The sequence below is a fragment of the Anthonomus grandis genome, chromosome 3 (genome assembly GCF_022605725.1).
Source record: "Anthonomus grandis grandis chromosome 3, icAntGran1.3, whole genome shotgun sequence".
Lineage (NCBI taxonomy): Eukaryota > Metazoa > Arthropoda > Insecta > Coleoptera > Curculionidae > Anthonomus > Anthonomus grandis.
Genome location: NC_065548.1, coordinates 36,193,269 through 36,211,266, shown reverse-complemented (window position 1 = coordinate 36,211,266; position 17,998 = coordinate 36,193,269). Strand labels below are relative to the sequence as shown.

At 32.4% G+C, this 17,998-nt stretch overlaps 1 protein-coding gene across 2 annotated transcripts in view; it reads right to left on the bottom strand.

The window, feature by feature from the left end:
• Positions 1 to 1,104: 1,104 nt before the first annotated feature.
• The window catches only part of LOC126734465 (hemocyte protein-glutamine gamma-glutamyltransferase-like), a 32,600-nt gene continuing 15,706 nt past the window's right edge, over positions 1,105 to 17,998 (bottom strand). For both annotated transcript variants that reach the window (XM_050438108.1, XM_050438109.1), the window contains exons 5-9: positions 10,980 to 11,457; positions 10,391 to 10,514; positions 8,068 to 8,440; positions 7,665 to 7,888; positions 1,105 to 1,634 (exon numbers count right to left, since the gene is read on the bottom strand). In XM_050438108.1, the coding sequence (XP_050294065.1) occupies positions 1,403 to 1,634; positions 7,665 to 7,888; positions 8,068 to 8,440; positions 10,391 to 10,514; positions 10,980 to 11,457 (1,431 nt within the window). In that variant the 3' untranslated portion in view covers positions 1,105 to 1,402. The remainder of the gene's footprint in view (positions 1,635 to 7,664; positions 7,889 to 8,067; positions 8,441 to 10,390; positions 10,515 to 10,979; positions 11,458 to 17,998) is intronic.

Genomic DNA, 17,998 nt, shown 5'->3' with positions numbered 1-17,998 from the left:
ACTGCCGAATAGACAATGTACTGGGATTCTAAAATTAGAACAACAAACACGATTACTCGATATGACTGATTCTAAAGAAAATTTTCAATTGTGAGGGTCTTGTGGATTGCCTAGTTTTTAACGATTTGTCGACGACACGCTTGCGTATATCGTATGCACCAGACGATATATCTTCTTCCTTATTTAATACGTGCATAATGTGTCAGCATCCTTTTTTAAACGTTTTTATTTCATCGATAGTTTATCACGTTTTCATTTGTTAATCAAGAAGCTTTCTTAAACCCAACAACTAATAAATCTAATTCGACCCTATTTTCCACAACCTTCTGTCAATAATAGAGGCAGAGGACGTAGAGTTACTATTGAATTAGCAGTTTTAGTATGTCAAGGTTTTATGCCACAGGTTATTACCAAAGAAGCATTGGACAAGATTTTGGAATTAGTGAAATTACTGCAAGTCGTTGGATCCATAAAACTACTAAAATTATGGACAATCACCTTGCTGACCGATTCAATAATTTTTCAAATACAAGAGGTGAGAGACAACTTAATAAATTAATATTTATGGAGAGATAAGTGCTATTGATTGCACCAATATTGCCATATTAAAACCAAAAGTGGATGAACACAACAAATTTTTGTGATTTTCCATGAATTCAATTGTTATTTCCCTATGGATAGTAGTGGTTTTAAAGGATATTTTTTTATTTTAAAGGAATAATGTGGGCATATATTTAAATAAAAAAACACGGAGGCGAAAAAATTAACAAAATAAATGAATATTCTTAGTGTTTATCAATAGAAAAGGCAATTGACGTTTCCATCTGTCAAATATTAGGGAAAATAACAAATATGTACCAACAAACCTAAATTAAATCGAATAAAACGATTTTAGCTGATGATTGAAATTTAGAATCACCCTGCTGCTTACAATGATGTATCACACAATGGGAGTACCTATTTGACATGTCAAAGTGAGGTTAGCTGGAGTTCAGGAGCTTGATTATCAGACCTTTGTCAAATATAAAATTAAACGTCTTCCTGTATATCTAGATTGACGTTTTTTAGCTATTAAGGGTGTTTCCTTTTGAAATGAAACCAATATATGTAAAATACATTTATTTTTTTTAAGATAGAACAGAATTAAAATGCATAATATTTTAATTTTGACGTAATATATATAATTTTCAGCCTAAAGCAATTTAATGGGTATATTAAGTACTTACTAAAGCTATTGATAGGTATTATTAAAAGAATCTCAAAAGTTCTTGACTTATTATATCCCTTTAACATCTTCGTTTTGATTCTAATTTGAACTAAATAGCTATCGTTAACGTATAAAAAATAATTTACAAATATTACTTACAGCATTAAACTTAACATACAAAATGTTCACCGAATATTAATTCTGGATTCTAATACTCTTTGAGGCGTTAATATTTCGAATCTCACTGCTAGTAAAACTAATAACGATATTTCTTTCTCCAGCCTTTTTTGCTTTAAATGTATGTTGTAAAGTTACCGTTTCTTGGGGCATTACCGTTCGGTATTTATGACTTTTTGGCATCTGTAGTCCGGGGCCTTCTATGGTGTACGTGCATTGTGTTAGTGGCATGTTTAAGGGGTTAGTAAAACTAAAAAATATAATGTAAATTGGTTAAAAAAAGTTAGTTTTTTATTTATCACACATCAAAATGGTCTATAGTCTATTTCAACTAGGTAGAGAGTAATAAAACCTTATTAAGTATGCAAAGTAAATAAAGGCTGACTTAATGTATGCACTTCCATAGCATTGTAAAATTCATTCTTTTTACGGAGTGCAGGTAGTTTAATATATAATATAAATATACCACCCGGGTTTGCCCGATTTTCGGCCATTTTAATGGCTTTTTCTATTATTTATCGGATAAATAATGACAATGTTACGACAAAGGCGCGCAGACGGTACTATAATATAAATTAAACCGTTTAATTATAATTTTATTATAACCATTAAGTTTCGTTATCTGCTGTACATAAACATTAATAAAGTAACATGATCAATTTTAAAAAATATTAAATAAAAATAATACATAATTATAGGGGATAAAGGTATTAAAAAACAATTACAGACAAATTTCAATTTTTTTTTAAATATTAAATATACAGAATATTAGATTAAATAAGCAGAACTAAATTCATATTAGAACTGCTGCTGAACATCAATTAATCAAAAACACATTGTACTTGCATACAGTTCAGCAACTTTTCCTTTGTCTGAAACACTTTCACACACGATTCCCTGACTTGCATTCTGTAGCACGTGGATGAACAATGAGTTCTAGAATTTGATCCCGATATTGGTTTACTATTAAAAACCCTTCAATAGGAACCGGATTAGTCCGAAAACCTATCGAAACTCCAACCCAAACTATCAAAGTTCCTTCTTGGAATCTGTCAACTTCTTAAATCGTTTACAGGCGAGACGAGTTGCTAAATGTTCGCTACACCCTCACCATTCTTAAAGCAGGATGTAAACCAAACCTTGGTTTAACAGTAAAAAGCATTCATGTTCATTCACACTCTTGCCATTTCTGATATTCTTTTCCCATCTCCTTGCGCGGTTTCCGCTGGAGCTCTAACGGGACATCTGGCATAAAGATTGCTTTCCTGTAACCTATTTTAAATTGTCTGAATAGTGACACTGACGCCATGAACATTTTAAAGCTCACGTCTTATCAGTAATATTGAGGTTTCGTAATGCTCGAAGCCAAATAAAACTAGCATGTATAGATTCTGTTGCTCTGGTTGAATCAGTGCATTACTAGTCCCTTTAGGCCTCTGCCACAACCTTCCTGCTCATAATTTTATTTCACGATCAAGATGTTGCACATTAACTATGTTGTACTAACAACTAAAACAAATGCTCACTACACTGGCGGCAAGAACGATACTGAATATATTTTTCAGTTTATCAAATATCCCCTAAAGCAGAAGTATATTTATTATCAACAAGAACAACTTAATAACATAAATGTGGCGATTATTGGTCCTATTCATTGGTTTGACCATGCCATCTGACTGCGGGTGTGTAATGTAGTAGTTCCCGTTTTCTTGATTCCAAGCGTCTTACAAATGTTCTGAAACAAGCTGGATTCAAAAATTTGGACTTGCTCTGAATGTAGCTCTAAAGGTACACCAAATTGGGTATGCTTCAACCCATTTGCTGAAGCAGTCAATAACGCCACGATCCACTTATGCTTCTGATTCGGGAAATGGATCAGCAACGTCAACAGCAATCCTTTCAAAGGGACTTCCCACGTTGTACTGACATCAAAGCTTGCTGCTTTCTCTGCGGCGGCACATTACTGACCGTATATACAATGCATTTCTTGACCCAGTCACTTACGTCTGCCTTGCTATGGACCCAGTAAAATCTTTTCCTCACTTTTCCCAGGCTTTTTGTTTTTTTTTTTTTATTTCAAGGTGTCCTCCTGACATACCAGCATGGTTTTCTCTTTCCTCTAACTCAATTGTAAATACAACATTTAAGCCAACAAATTACCTTCTTTCTTCTTTGCTGTCAAGATCAACAATTTCGCTTCAAGTTCCATTGTGCCCAATGTTACTTCACACATTTTCTTCCCAAGTTAGTTTCTTTCCTTCCAGGATAGGACTATCTGTATATAGGGATCTTCCTCTTGGTCTCTTATAAGATCCCCAAGTAACATCGACAACGGTGGCTCTTAACAACAATAATAATTCGTTCTAATAACATTTTCGTTAATTTTTGAACTATCATTTTTATAGGTATATTTATTTTTATACAGTGCTTTCATTTCAAAACGATCCACCCTTAATAACTTTCTTAAAAAAAAAAAAAAAAAAAAAAAAAACACGTCAAATTAGATATACAGGGGGACGTTTAATTATGCATTTACTGAAGTTCTGTCAATCACCTCCTCACCTCCAGCTAACCTCACTTTAATATGTCAAAGGGGAACCCCCATCGTGTGATACATCATAGTAAGCAGCGTAAAATTCTCTATTCAACGGTACCAAAAAAAAAATGAAATCGGTAAATGTGTAAGCAAATAGTTAGCGAAAATGTCTAGAAATAATGAATATTTTATTTACGCCAAACTTTCGTATTTTAAATGAATACTTTTAGTGTGGTACCTACATCATTTTAAAATTCTTACATTTTTTATAATAGATCATCAAAAAATCATTGCTTCAGTGACGAATCGACCTTTTTTTTAAATGGCCTGGTAAACAGACATAACTGTAGATACTGGGATAATGAAAATCCGCATGTTTTTCCGCTGCTTACTATTATGTATCACACGATGGGGGTTCCCATTTGACATATTAAAGTGAGGTTAGCTGGAGGTGAGGAGGTGATTGACAGAACTTCAGTAAATGCATAATTAAACGTCCCCCTGTATATCTAATTTGACGTGTGTTTTTTTTTTTTTTTTTTTTTTTTTTTAAGAAAGTTATTAAGGGTGGATCGTTTTGAAATGAAAGCACTGTATAATAATAATACAATATGATTTCATTATTTATGAGTGAAGAAAGTGTACAACACCGCACGAGCCAACAACTTTTTATACTTTAGTTCATGACAGGTCACAAGTCAAATCTTTTGTTGGCAATACTGAAAATGTTCACAGTAAGCAACATCAAAAGGACACAACCACTACAAAAATAGCGGCCATCAGGCAGCGGTTATTTTTGGTCATGGTAGCCATTTGCATTAGTAGTCCAGATATATTAATTTATATTAAGTCTATATAGTCCAGTCCAGATATATCAAGTCCAGAATTATTAAGTTCGTTGCCGGTAGTAATTTCATAATCCCAAGAAGCTGCGTAGCTCATGCTTGATCTTTGGGAACTGGCCAACCTTTGACATAACCTTTGCTTTATCAACAGCAACTCTTTGACTGGAAACAACGTTACCCAGATACTGCACAGCTCTTTGAAAGAGATGAAATTTCTTTGGGCTCAACTTGAATCCTGAATCTCGCCTCAGGAACACTTCTTCTAGATCTTACACGTGGTCCTCAAAACAATTTTCCTACCACAATAATGTCATTAAGGTAAATCAAGAAACTCTTCTAGGATAGTCCTCTTAAAATCGGTTCCGTCAGTCGTTGAAAAGTGGCAGGGGTATTGCACAGTCCAAATGGCATCACGTTAAATTGCTATAATCTAGCACCCACCGTGAAAGCCGTATTCCGATATTTTTACGGGCCAACTTAACTTACGAGTATCCACTCTTCAGATCCAGCCTTGAAAAATTCTTCCATCCAGCCAGAGTGTCTAAAGTGTCATTAATGCGAGATAGTTGTTCTTTTTAGTCACGATATTAAGCTGTCGGTAATCTACGCTAAATTTGGTCGAGTCATCTTTCTTCTTTACCAGTACCACCGGTGAAGACCATGAACTAGATGGTTCTATTCCTTGTCCAAATTCTCAATAACCTTATTAGCCTTCTCTCTGTTGGTCAGTGGTAGTCTTTCAGCCGCCTGCGGGATGGGACGAGCGCTTCCTGTATTGATTTTGAACTGAGCTATGTTGGTCCTCCCTTTCTTCCTAGTATCAGAAACGTCTCGATATCTATGAATCCAATGGCTCAGTCTCTTTCTTCGGCCTAGCCTTAGGCCGGTGCCCCACGTCGAAACTACTAGCTCTTCCAGTTCTTTCGGAATGGCTTGCCAGTTGATGTCTACAGCCGCAATTTGTCAAAATATGGCTGCAAATTTTACTCTGTCGGCTCTTATAATTATTTTTCTCGCACCTGTATCCAGCAGGACAGTGCGCAGGGTTCCATCCACGTACGAGTCGATGTTGCTACGATGCTGAACGAACACTGTTGCTATGGTGCTGCAGCGAGTAAACCTGGGCGGTCTTTACTTTTAGTGGAAGTTGCTGAATGTAGGTCGACGATCACTCCTTCGCAACCACCTGCTCTAGTTTTCCGGATTGGCGGGAGTGGAACTAGCGCCTTCTGGACAGTCTCGTCTTAAGTAACCTAATTTGCCACATTTCCAATACGCCAACTTCCGGTCCTAGCGGCTACGTCCTTCATTCACCTCCCTAATGATTCCCTGAACACATTTCTCCTGAAAACATTTGCCGAACCTTTTGTCACACTTGGCGGATTCTAATTCAAGGACCTGTGCTGCATCTACTAGCTTAGGTAAATATGCTAATAGTAAAGCATGCCTCATTTTACCATCGCAGGGTCCATCTAGGATTTGCTGAACTGTCAACCGTTGCATAATCCTTTGCTAGATATCTGGATATGCAAGTCGAACTAAACGTGTAATGCTAACTTTAAATTCTCGCAAGATCTTCTCTGATTTTGGCATCCATTTTTCAACTACGTATAGTTCCATGGTAGTACTCTTCTTGTTTTTCTAGGGACATTCTAGCAGCAGCATCTCCTCTCAAGACCAATGTAAGGGCAGTGGCTTTCTACCTAGACGACCAACCTATAAATATTCCAGGATAAAATACCATTAAATTGAGGCGGTTTCAGTCCAACAGATTCTGTATTGGCACAGACTTCGCTCTTGTGGTCTTTTGCTGAAGGTCGACAGGGTCGCTTATCTTGTCCTCCACCAATAAAAAAATCTGCTTTTTCAGTAACCAAGATTTTTCCAGACTGTCTTCTTCTAATTCTTTTTTACAATTGGAATTGTTTTCCAAAATCTTTTCATCCAACCTGGCAGAATTCTGTTTTCGCTTTACCTCAAACTCACTTTTTAAATTAGCATTGTTCTCCAAATTCTTTTCTTCCAACCTGGCTTAATTCTCTTATAGCTTTTCCCCAAGTTCACTTTTTAAATTGCTGAGTGTGAAAAAATTTTCTTGCAACTTCACTTCCAGATTGTCACAATTTTGTAATAATTTAGCTTCCAGGTTGGGGGAATTTACTTGCAAATCATTGGGCCAACTTTAAAACAATTGACTGATATCGCTTGCACCAGGAAAATCAACGTTGTTCGGGTTCCGCTTTTCTCAAGTAATACCGAACGCCGTTTTATTTCCCGCCGTATCGCAGTTCCTGTCCTCCAGCTCTCTTTTCAGCTCAGCCGTTTAAAATACAACAGCTTTGGCATTTTCACGCTCTTTAGTTCGATTTGTTTTAGTCCACTATTATTTATTTTCATCGATGTCCAGTTGACTAACGCGCAATTCACATCCCGCACCCTGATACCAATGTAGCGTTTTTCCCATTGGTTAGGTGTGAATTAAAACAGTCGAAATTAGTCAACTACTTTATTTGTACAGTTCACTACGAAAACACGATATTTATTTTTACTGTATTTCTTTACAACTACTTAAATTTCTGTACCAATATTCTGAACTTTACTTTACTGAACTTACAACTATCAGGGATGCGGCTCCTTATGTACTCGCCTCAATGCTGTTCCCGGCCATTTTCACCAACCTTCTAAATATCGTCCGGTGTGTGTTATTCCGGAATGAGGATAATCAGCTTCTCAGTTTCTCGGTGTTTACTGAATCGTTACAATTTGTTCAAAGTTATATTAAACAAAAAATGAACACAATTTATCTTGCAAACAAATGTTTGCGTCTAAAAATAAAACGGCTTCTTTTCCTTGTCCCCTAGACCATTTTGATGTGTGTTTTACGTCATATATTAGTTACCTAAATTGAACATCACAAGCTTCATTTACACCAACTACCTCTGGTAAATTAATTGTTACTGTTGGAAGCGTCATAGTAAAATCATCCTCTTCACTCCATGTTTGCTTAGTTTCATCTACAGTTGCCAAAGCGTAAATTTTTATCAGTCCTTGTTCCACTAATTTATCCAGATAATCCTCTGGTTGAACTGTAACTTTAAAAGTTTCTCGGGCCCCTGGGAGAACCTAAAAAATTTTGGTATTTAAACAAAAAAAAAATTAATTAAAAATGAAAATTAAAGAATTTGTTGTTGATAAGATTGATTTTTTGTACATTTAGTGGCTTTTTTATTCTATCATAGACTCAAAGTATTACGCCGTTAGGCAAATTTATCGCAAAAAAGTAAGCGTTGAATATCATTTACCTTTATAATTTTTCGGGCTTTTTTAATTTCCTTGGCCATTATACCGTTATACAATACTGAAGAGGCATTTAGTACCATGGAAACATTTCTCTCTTCTGCGGACTTATTCTCAATAATAACCGTCACATCAAAACTTTGACCGATAGGTACGGCATCAATATCAACCAAATCCAGAAAAACATCATTACTATCCTCTAAAGGCAGGTCATAGATGTTCTGGGCGGCCGGTACACCTCTGATCGCATTTAAGACAGCCATTCTCTCTTCACGGGTATTTTCTCGATTTTTGAAGTCATCAGTTATATCATACATATCGCTATCCCCGTTATGGTCGGTTGGGCCGACATGTTTTGTTACAATTTTTCTACCAACGCTGAAACATAAATTATGTCAATCGTAATTTGGAGAAACTAATAAGGAACCTTGGTCATGGTGTTAAAATAGAGAAAAGACGAATTAAGCTTCATCATTTTACAGCTTATAGGAGTACAGCTTACAGCTTTAAGGAAGCTTAGTAACTGATTAAAATTTAAAAAACCCGATATAAATAAATTAGAATTTCAATGTCTAATATAGTAATGACAAAAGGACTTAATCTTTAAAATCGCACATTTTTTAATTATAGTTTTTCTACATTAAATCTTAGGATCAGATTTATTAGTTAGGTTAGGATTCTAAATTTTGTGAATTGTTAAGTTAAGCCTGTAAAAAAAGACACCACCACCTAAGAACTCACCCACGACTTATTGTGAAAGAACGAGAAATTAATTATAAATTCGAAAAAAACTCATAAAAACCTAACTAGTTTTAACAGTTTAATAACTAGTACTTCTCGCTTAAAGGGTATATTTTATAAAATGTAATAATATTTCAAAATTTAATATATTATTTATTAAATAAAAAAATAATAAATTTAATTTATTATTTATAATTATTATTTATTAACTATTGATGTAAAAACATACAATCAATTTGCTGAAAGAGATAAAAGGAAATTTTACGTGGTAATTGTGAAGTGCGAATTAATCAAAGCGACCTGGTGGTCTACCAAATAACTGTAGTTAGAACTATTGTGGAAAACTATTTTGGTCTTCAGTCCCATGAAAGAAATTAGAACAGACATGGGAACTAAGAACAAAAATGAAGTTACCTATAATCGAGAAGTTATCTTTAACAATTATGAAGTATATTCTTTGATTTAGGCTCCTAAATATTTGTAGTAGGTGGTATAGTATATATTCAGATAAGCAATTATATATAACAATATGCCTTGCTCTAAACATTCCCGCTTTGATGTTATAATAATATAATCAAATAAAAGTTATAAAATTTCAGATGGTTTATATGCATGCAGCGGGGTTTGTATATGTAAATTCCGATATTGAATAGAGTAATTGAAATAAGGAAAAAAAGTTTCCGAACCATAGATTCTAATGATTTAATAGAATCATAATAGAACTTACATTTTGAGTGATTACCTTTTAGAAAGTTCTTTATGTTTAAAGTAACTCTTCCTTATGACTTGTATTGTTGTCGCAGGCCAGTAGACTATTGTTGTTCTTATGATGATTGATTGACGAGAAAGTCTTATTATAAATATGTAAAAACTTACTATTGAAAATATGTCTAAAGTCATGTGAACCTTCTTTTATGTGTACCATATTCTAAGATATATGAAGAATATTTTTTGCCATAGTTATGGATAAATTTATCTACAATTGTCTAAAATGTAAACGAGTTTCGCGAAATGTAAATAATAAATTAACATGAACCAAAATATTTAGTCAGTTTTTTCTAGTCACAACTTGAATTATTTTTTAGGGAATCATTAATTTGGTGTGCATTTAAATAAATATAACTTTTAATCTCTTTTATCATGAATTCGTCTGATCTATAGCCTACTGGACGAATATCTGATGGAAATCTTGGAAAAATAGTCATCTTCGTCACCATCTTTTTTAATATTGAATAAAATTTCATTATCGTATTAGTGATAATGACGTATAATTGACGCAATTTAAATGTTTAGTTAGATTTTAAATTAATGAGTTGCTCTTTAATAAACTCTTTAATGACATGCTCTTCAACAAAATTAACTTAGAAGAAGCTAATATACTAATCATTCGCTAAGAAGTTAGAACACATTCTATTTATTGAATCTATTATTGGCTTTTACTGGTACATACGAATAAATCAATTAAAAAAAATTCTAAAGCCATTATTAAACACATTATAGCATGGACAAAAGACAGGTTATTTAGCTTATCATGATATATCATATAATCTAAATATAATATAAAAGTGCATACATGTATAAACTTACTGGTATTTATTTAAGGAAGATTTAGTAAAGCCACTCTCCGAATCTTCATCTTCTTTGAAATGAACCACGTCAGCATTTACTTCGGAGAAAACAAAGGGGGTGTCATAAAGAAACCCCACTTCACCTATGTATAAAAATGTAAATATGTAAATACGTTTTATTTTATTTATTTTTAATTTTTTTATATTTAATTTTATTTAAATTTACTTTTGTGAACTTTTTTCTAATAGTTTAATGAAATAAATGAAAATATGCTGTTGCAACATTTATGCAACAATTTTTCTTTTTCCAAAAACAAACAAAAATCATGAATATTTTTCATAATCGATCCAGGCGTACTGAAACCAAAAACAGTTGTTTCTACTTTATTTGTTTTAACATTAGTATTCGATTGTTATTTGAAGAAAATGAAGAATGACACCAAGGAAGTTGAAGGTTTTGAAATATTTCTAGTACAAAAAATAAACTAAAATGTCGATGCGTTTTTAATAATGAGCTGTATACCATTTATTAAACCGTGAAACCAATATAAAATTTGGAATTTAGACAAATATGACATATATTAGTAAGAAGCGCCAAACTTGCCTACCTTTTTTAATTGCACTAACAGACGCAGGTCCGCACCTATATACTCTGTCACTCGTTTCCTGGGGCGTGGCGTCAATTACTTGCCAACCTCCGTAGCCCGGTGGCAAATCAGGCCTTGCCATCCACACATCGTTCCAAACATGGAAATTCCAACATTTATCTGCACAATTAATCAATTCACTGTCAGTGATCAAATTTCCAAAAATATCAAAATATTTGTCGATGGTCATAGAACAGTCGGTATCATGAGCTGAGACATAATTGGTCGTAGACCGACAAGGAATCCCGAGGGATCTACAAATGGTGACCGTTGTCCCAGAAAATACCCAACATTGACCATATTTCACAGGTTTTCCGCCAGATAGTAAGTATTCTTCCATGATGGCAAACGAACCAGTCCAGGAGAAGGGAGAGGTACCGTTTGCATACACACCATCCCAGCAACCTTCTAAAAGGCCATTGTCATCGCGTGAGTTAATCTAATAAACATTAAAATAAAATTAGTTTATCTGTGTTTCTTTCCATAAGATACTTGTAACAACACAGTCTTAAGCTGTGACAGTTTTAACAGTTTGGGCTGGTATTTTTGGTCAATTTTTGATAAGTTAGTCAATTTTTCTTACATGGAAATTTTACCGGTAAAATAAATTTGGAATTACTGAAAGACATCATAGACCCGCATTAACTGCCATAATTGAAAAACAGAATTATCGGCGGTACATTGCGAATAGATTGATGTTCCAACAGGATGGTGCCCACCACATTACGCATTACGTGTTCGACAATATTTAGATCTGATGTTTCCAGATCGATAGATTTATCATCTTTGGATTTATTTTTTTGGGGTCACTTAAAAAGCAAAATCTATGCTACTCAGCCAACATCGTTAGAAGATTTGCGAAAAAGTGTAGTATAAGAATAGAGGCTTTAAGTTATGTAATATTATTTAGAATTAAGTTTATCATATAGTAGGTTATTTAACATATAATAGGTACCTACATACGTAATATTTTATATTACTATAATATATTAGTCAATAGCTTAGTCAGGGTTCATGCCAGTTAGTATGTTAAATAATGTCAAAATATGTTTATTAATAATTGTTTTATGTGTAATAGTTTAGTTAAGCAATTTTGGTTTCTTTGTACAAAATTATTAAATTAAAATATAGACCTATTTTAGACATGAGAGAAACAAGTTGTTTTAGTAAAATATAATTAAACATCCCGTTATCACAAGATAGATAAGTATCTATCTCATATATAACTTATATGAGATATTATATGTATATTTTTTTAATTAAATAGCGAAAAGCAAAAATCAAAATCTATAGATGAATTTGGAAGGTCACTTGAGGAATTATTAGTTGATCTTACTTTAACACAAGCTGATGGTAACGAACAAAATATGCGAGTTTTAAGACCCGTTAATGAAAAAATTGCAAAAAGACCATTATTAAAGCTCGAAACTATTTAACTTTAAATGATGCCATGTGCGGTGCTATAAATAAAGAAATATCTTTGACTGGTTCTAGAGAAATTTTTCATTTAAGACCAGCTATTAATTCGATGTCTCATAGAGGCTCTTATAGGGGTAATAGCTATAATAGAGGCAACTCACAAATTCGGGGTTCTTATAGGAATTGCCCAGCGCATAATAACTCGAATGTTAATAGGTCAAATAATAACAATTCAAATAGCAATTTTTATAACAGCAGGCAAAATCGACAGATTTCTAATTCACGCAACTTTAATAGATCCAATTTAAATAATAGACTTAACCGAGGAAATAGCCGTGTAAGCCACAATAATCACCATCGCGGATATTTTATGCAAAATTCTAATACTACAAATTCAAGGGCACAATTTAGTAAAAATACACTCAAATATAAATAATATAGATCAGTTGTTTTTTCGAGACTAAGGGGAATATAGAAAATCAGAAACCAAAGTTACTACTAAATTATATAACAGTTGGTTATCATGGTAAATTTTTAAAACTTTTACTAGATATAGGTGCCAGTGTTAGCGTAATTTTTAAAAATCATATTGATAAATTTGAAAACAAATTTTAAGTTTTTTAAGGTCAAGTTTCAATGTAAATAATACAAATGTATGTCATACATTTTTGCTAATTGATGCATTTGATAATAATATTTATGGTGTCATAGGTTTAGATTGTTTCTTTAAATCCTTTGCCACTATAGATTTTGAAAAGTTTGTATTTTCTTTTTATTACAGTGATAATATTATAAAAATACCTATGCAAAGTGAACATGAGATGTTGACTTTAATTCCAAAATGAACTGAAATAATAAAATATTGTCGAGAATAACCACAAAGATTATGTTGTTTTTGCAGATGAAGCAAGTGAAGGTATTTTTATAGTAAGTGCAATAGTTCGCCCTATTTCGATATGATACCGGTAAAATTTCTTAACGTATGCGACCAGGAGACTTTAGAAAATTTAAAACCCAAAAATTGATTTACTTGAAAATTATGATTTATGTAATTTTGTAAATAGCGATAATTGTTCCGTTAGTAGAGTAGAAAAATTATTAGCATTAATTAATTTAAATCATTTAAATGAAAAAGAAACATTCGTTTTAAAAAGGATCTGTGCTAAATATTTTGACATATTCCTTTTCGAAAATGATCCGTTAACCTCCACTAATATATATGAACAAAAAATGTATTTAAAACCAAATCCTTCTCCTGTATACAAAAAACAGTATCGGTTACCTCTCTCTCAAAAAGAAGAAATAAAACAAATTAATAAAATGTTACAGAATGGTATTATTGAAGGAGCAAGATCTGAGTGGTCTTCACTTCTCATGCTAGTTCCAAAAAAAGTTGACATTAATGGCAACAAAAGTTTTAGGGTGGTAATAGATTATCGTGGTTGTAATGCTCAGTTGCAGGATGAGAAATGGCCCTTACCCTGTATAACTGATATGCTTGATTCTTTATCTGGTGCAACTTATTTTTCAAATTTAGAACTGTCACAAAGTTATCATCAAGTAGAACTAGATAGAACTATTAGGCCATACACAGCATTTACAGTAAAAGACAATACCAAATGACTCGTCTTTATATGGGTTTAAAAATAAGCCCTAGCGCTTTCTCCAGAGCAATAACGATAGCGATGTCTGGTTTAAATTATGATTGATGTTTTGTTTATTTAGATGATCTTATTGTCTTCGGAAAAAAAAATTATGAGCATAATATAAATTTGGTAAAAATAAAAGCTGTCCAGCATTATCCAGTACCAACGGATGCAAATGAAGCCAGAAGATTTGTCGCTTTCGCTAATTATCATAGAAAATATATTAAAAATTTTGCTGAAATTGCTGTACCTTTAAATTGGTTGTCGAGAAAAAATGTCCCATTCAAGTGGACGTCTGAATGTCAAAAATCTTTTGAAGTACTAAAAAATGCTTTAGTTAACCTTCCTGTCTTGCATCTTCTGTATCCGAACTTTTCTCCAGATAATACTTTCATTTTAAAGACTGATGCTGCCGGTTATAGTGTAGGTGCAGTACTCTCAAATAACGATGATATGCCTATAGCTTACGCGAGTAGAGCATTAAATAAATCAGAAAAACAATATTCTACATTTGAAAAAGAGCTGTTAGCAATAGTCTTTGTTTGGTATAAAACATTTTTCTTGTTACTTGTATGGTAGGACATTTTTCATTTATACCGATCATCGTCCATTGATTTATCTGTTTGGAATGGCTAATCCTTCTATTAGGCTTACAAAGTTTAGGTTACTTATAGAGGAATATGACTTTGAAATAAGATCTATTAAAGGTAAAAGTAATGTAGCCACTGATGCATTATGGCGGATACAGCTTTCTTGTGATGAATTAAAAAATATGTCGAAAACCGTCGAAGATACGATATTTGCCATAACAAGACAACAAAGTAAAAATTTAAATCGTGCGGATGAGGATGAGAACGATTTTAATAGTTCTTTAAATGGCAGGATTGATCACCCTGGAGTTGTGGAATTAAGTTCTAGATGACAAGAAAATTATTAAAACTTAATAAAGCATGGAAAAGTTGATTTGGAGTTACGAAACTTTATTCTAAATGCAAAAGAAAAAGTAATTTATGTAAGGCATAACGATTTAGATACTCGATCGGCGCTCGTACAAAGTAGATCGTTGAGAGATCTAGATAAAATATGTAAGAAATATGAAATTCCGGAATTAGCCATTATTAAAAATAAAGAAAATGCGTAATAAGTAAGTGATATAATAAAAAATATTTTAGAAATAAAAGAAAAGGATTTTAAAATGTGCATAATAAAGGACGTCCAAAAAATAACCGATTTAGAAAGTAAAAGAATTATTCTCAATGATTTTCACTTCCTGCCGACCGGAGATCACGCGGGAATAAACAGAATATTTAATAATATTAAAAAAATACTACTTTTGGTCTAATTTGCATAAACATGTTAAAGATTTTTTAAAAAATTGTAATAGTTGTCAATGGTATAAACACTCTAGGCCTAATATTCAACCAATGTCTATCACAACTACGGCATCTTCAGCATTTCAGAATGTTTACTTAGATATAGTAGAACAATTAAATGAAGATCATGAGGGAAATAAATATATTTAACTCTACAATGTATACTCTCAAAGTTTGTAGAGTGTTATACTCTAAAAACTAAGGAATCCACAACCTTAGCAAAAAGTTTTGTTAATAATTTTATTTTACGATATAGTATTCCAAAATGTATAATTTCTGATCAAGGTACTGAATTTATTTGTTCAACTCTAAAAGAAACCTGTAAGATCTTAAAAATTAAATAACTGTCTTCTACAGCCTATCATCATGAGACAATGGGATCTTTAGAAAACTCTCACAAACATCTTAACGCATATTTGCGAATACAAACAGGGAAAAATGCAGAATCTTGAGTTCATGGCTACAATTTTGGTGTTTTTCTTACAATAACAGTGTATACGCTCAAACGAAATATACCCCTTATGAACTAGTTTTTGGAGAAACATGCAATTTACTATCTAATATTATTAACAAAATTGATCCACTTTATAATTTTGATGACTATCCTTCTGAATTAAAATACCGATTACAAAACGCTTGGTGCGATGCAAAAAATAATCTGGTCCATTCAAAAGAAAAAAAAATATTTTGATAAAAAATCTAAACCTCTTATAATTGAATACAAAGTTTTACTTAAAAACAATTCTAGTAATAAAAAAGATCCAATTTTTAACGGTCCATATATTGTGATTGAAGACAAATCTCCCAATTTTTTAAATAAGATAGGTAATAAGTTAGTCGAGGTTCATAAAAATAGGACAAAATTGTTTTATGGTAAGTAAATCTAACATTTTTTTTAATTTTTTAATGAGGTGTAGTATAATAATAGAGGCTTTAAGTTATGTTATATTATTTAGAATTAAGTTTATCATATAGTAGGTTATTTAGCATATAGTAGGTACCTACATACGTAATATTTTATATTACTATAATTACATATATTAGCCAGTAGCTTAGTCAGGGTTCATGCCAGTTCATATGCAGAAGTATATCAAATAATATAAAAATATGTTTATTAATAATTGTTTTATGTGTAATAGTTTAGCTAAGCAATTTTGAATTCTTTGTACAAAATTATTAAATTAAAATATATACTTATTTTAGACATGAGAGAAACAAGTTGTTTTAATAAAATATAATTAAACATCCCGTTATCACAAAAGAATTGTGAATAGGTGCCTTCAAATCATTCCTCAAATTCTGCAAAATGTGCGACTATGTTTTGAGCAAAATGTTTATTGCTGCATGGAGAGTCATGGTGATCATTTCGAACATTTACTTCCCTGATGGGTAAGTTCATTTTTCGCATTTAAACTACTTGCCTTTTAAGTTGATTGATCTCCACTAATGATGATGTATTAGTTTGATTTAAGCTTTAAATCAATAAATCTCCAAAACTACTGAAATGAAGTGTATACATTTTACATGATTATAAAGGATTGAAAGACCTTTAAAATAAGATATCACTCGACCCCCTTTCCATTTAAGATTTTAGAAGTGGTGTCCCCCTCGAAAACAAATCGCTGGGTCTGAGCGCTTTTCCAAAAAAAAACTAAAATGCCAGTAAATGCTTCTGTTTCGTTTTAGATGCGCTATCCTATATATTATTATTCAGGGTATCCCGAAAGTAATAAGACATAGAACAAGAGTAGATTACTTACGTCAAAATAATACGATTGAGGTCAACTTGCCTCATCCTAACTTTAATAGTAACTGAAATACAGGCTATCAAAGTACTTGATTTATCGTTTTTTCTCATAGGTCCTCAACCAAATGATATACTGACATAAAATTTAGAACTTACAGGCTTTTAAAAAGAAAAATTAAATTTCGTATACAGTTCGTGTATTCGGTACTGGGCGCTCGTTGCGTTAGTTTTTACTTTTTTAAATCCCTTAACGTTTTTGCAGCTCCGTATAGCGGTTTAAAAAGTATCAAAATAAATCCCTTTATAAATTTTACATAAAAAATGTACACCTTATTAAAGTCGCTAGGAGCAACCATTTTCGACATATAAAGTGCTTTCATTTCAAAACGATCCACCCTTAATAACTTTCTTAAAAAAAAAAAAAAAAACACGTCAAATTAGATATACAGGGGGACGTTTAATTATGCATTTACTGAAGTTCTGTCAATCACCTCCTCACCTCCAGCTAACCCCACTTTTATATGTCAAATGGGAACCCCCATCGTGTGATACATCATAGTAAGCAGCGTAAAATTCTCTATTTAACGGTACCAAAAAGAATGAAATCGGTAAATGTGTAAGCAAACAGTTAGCGAAAATGTCTAGCAATAATGAATATTTTATTAACGCCAAACTTTGGTATTTTAAATGAATACTTTTAGTGTGGTACCTACATCATTTTAAAATTCTTACATTTTTTATAATAAATCATCAAAAAAAAATACAAGCAATTTAGAAGTTAAAATGTGTGGTAAC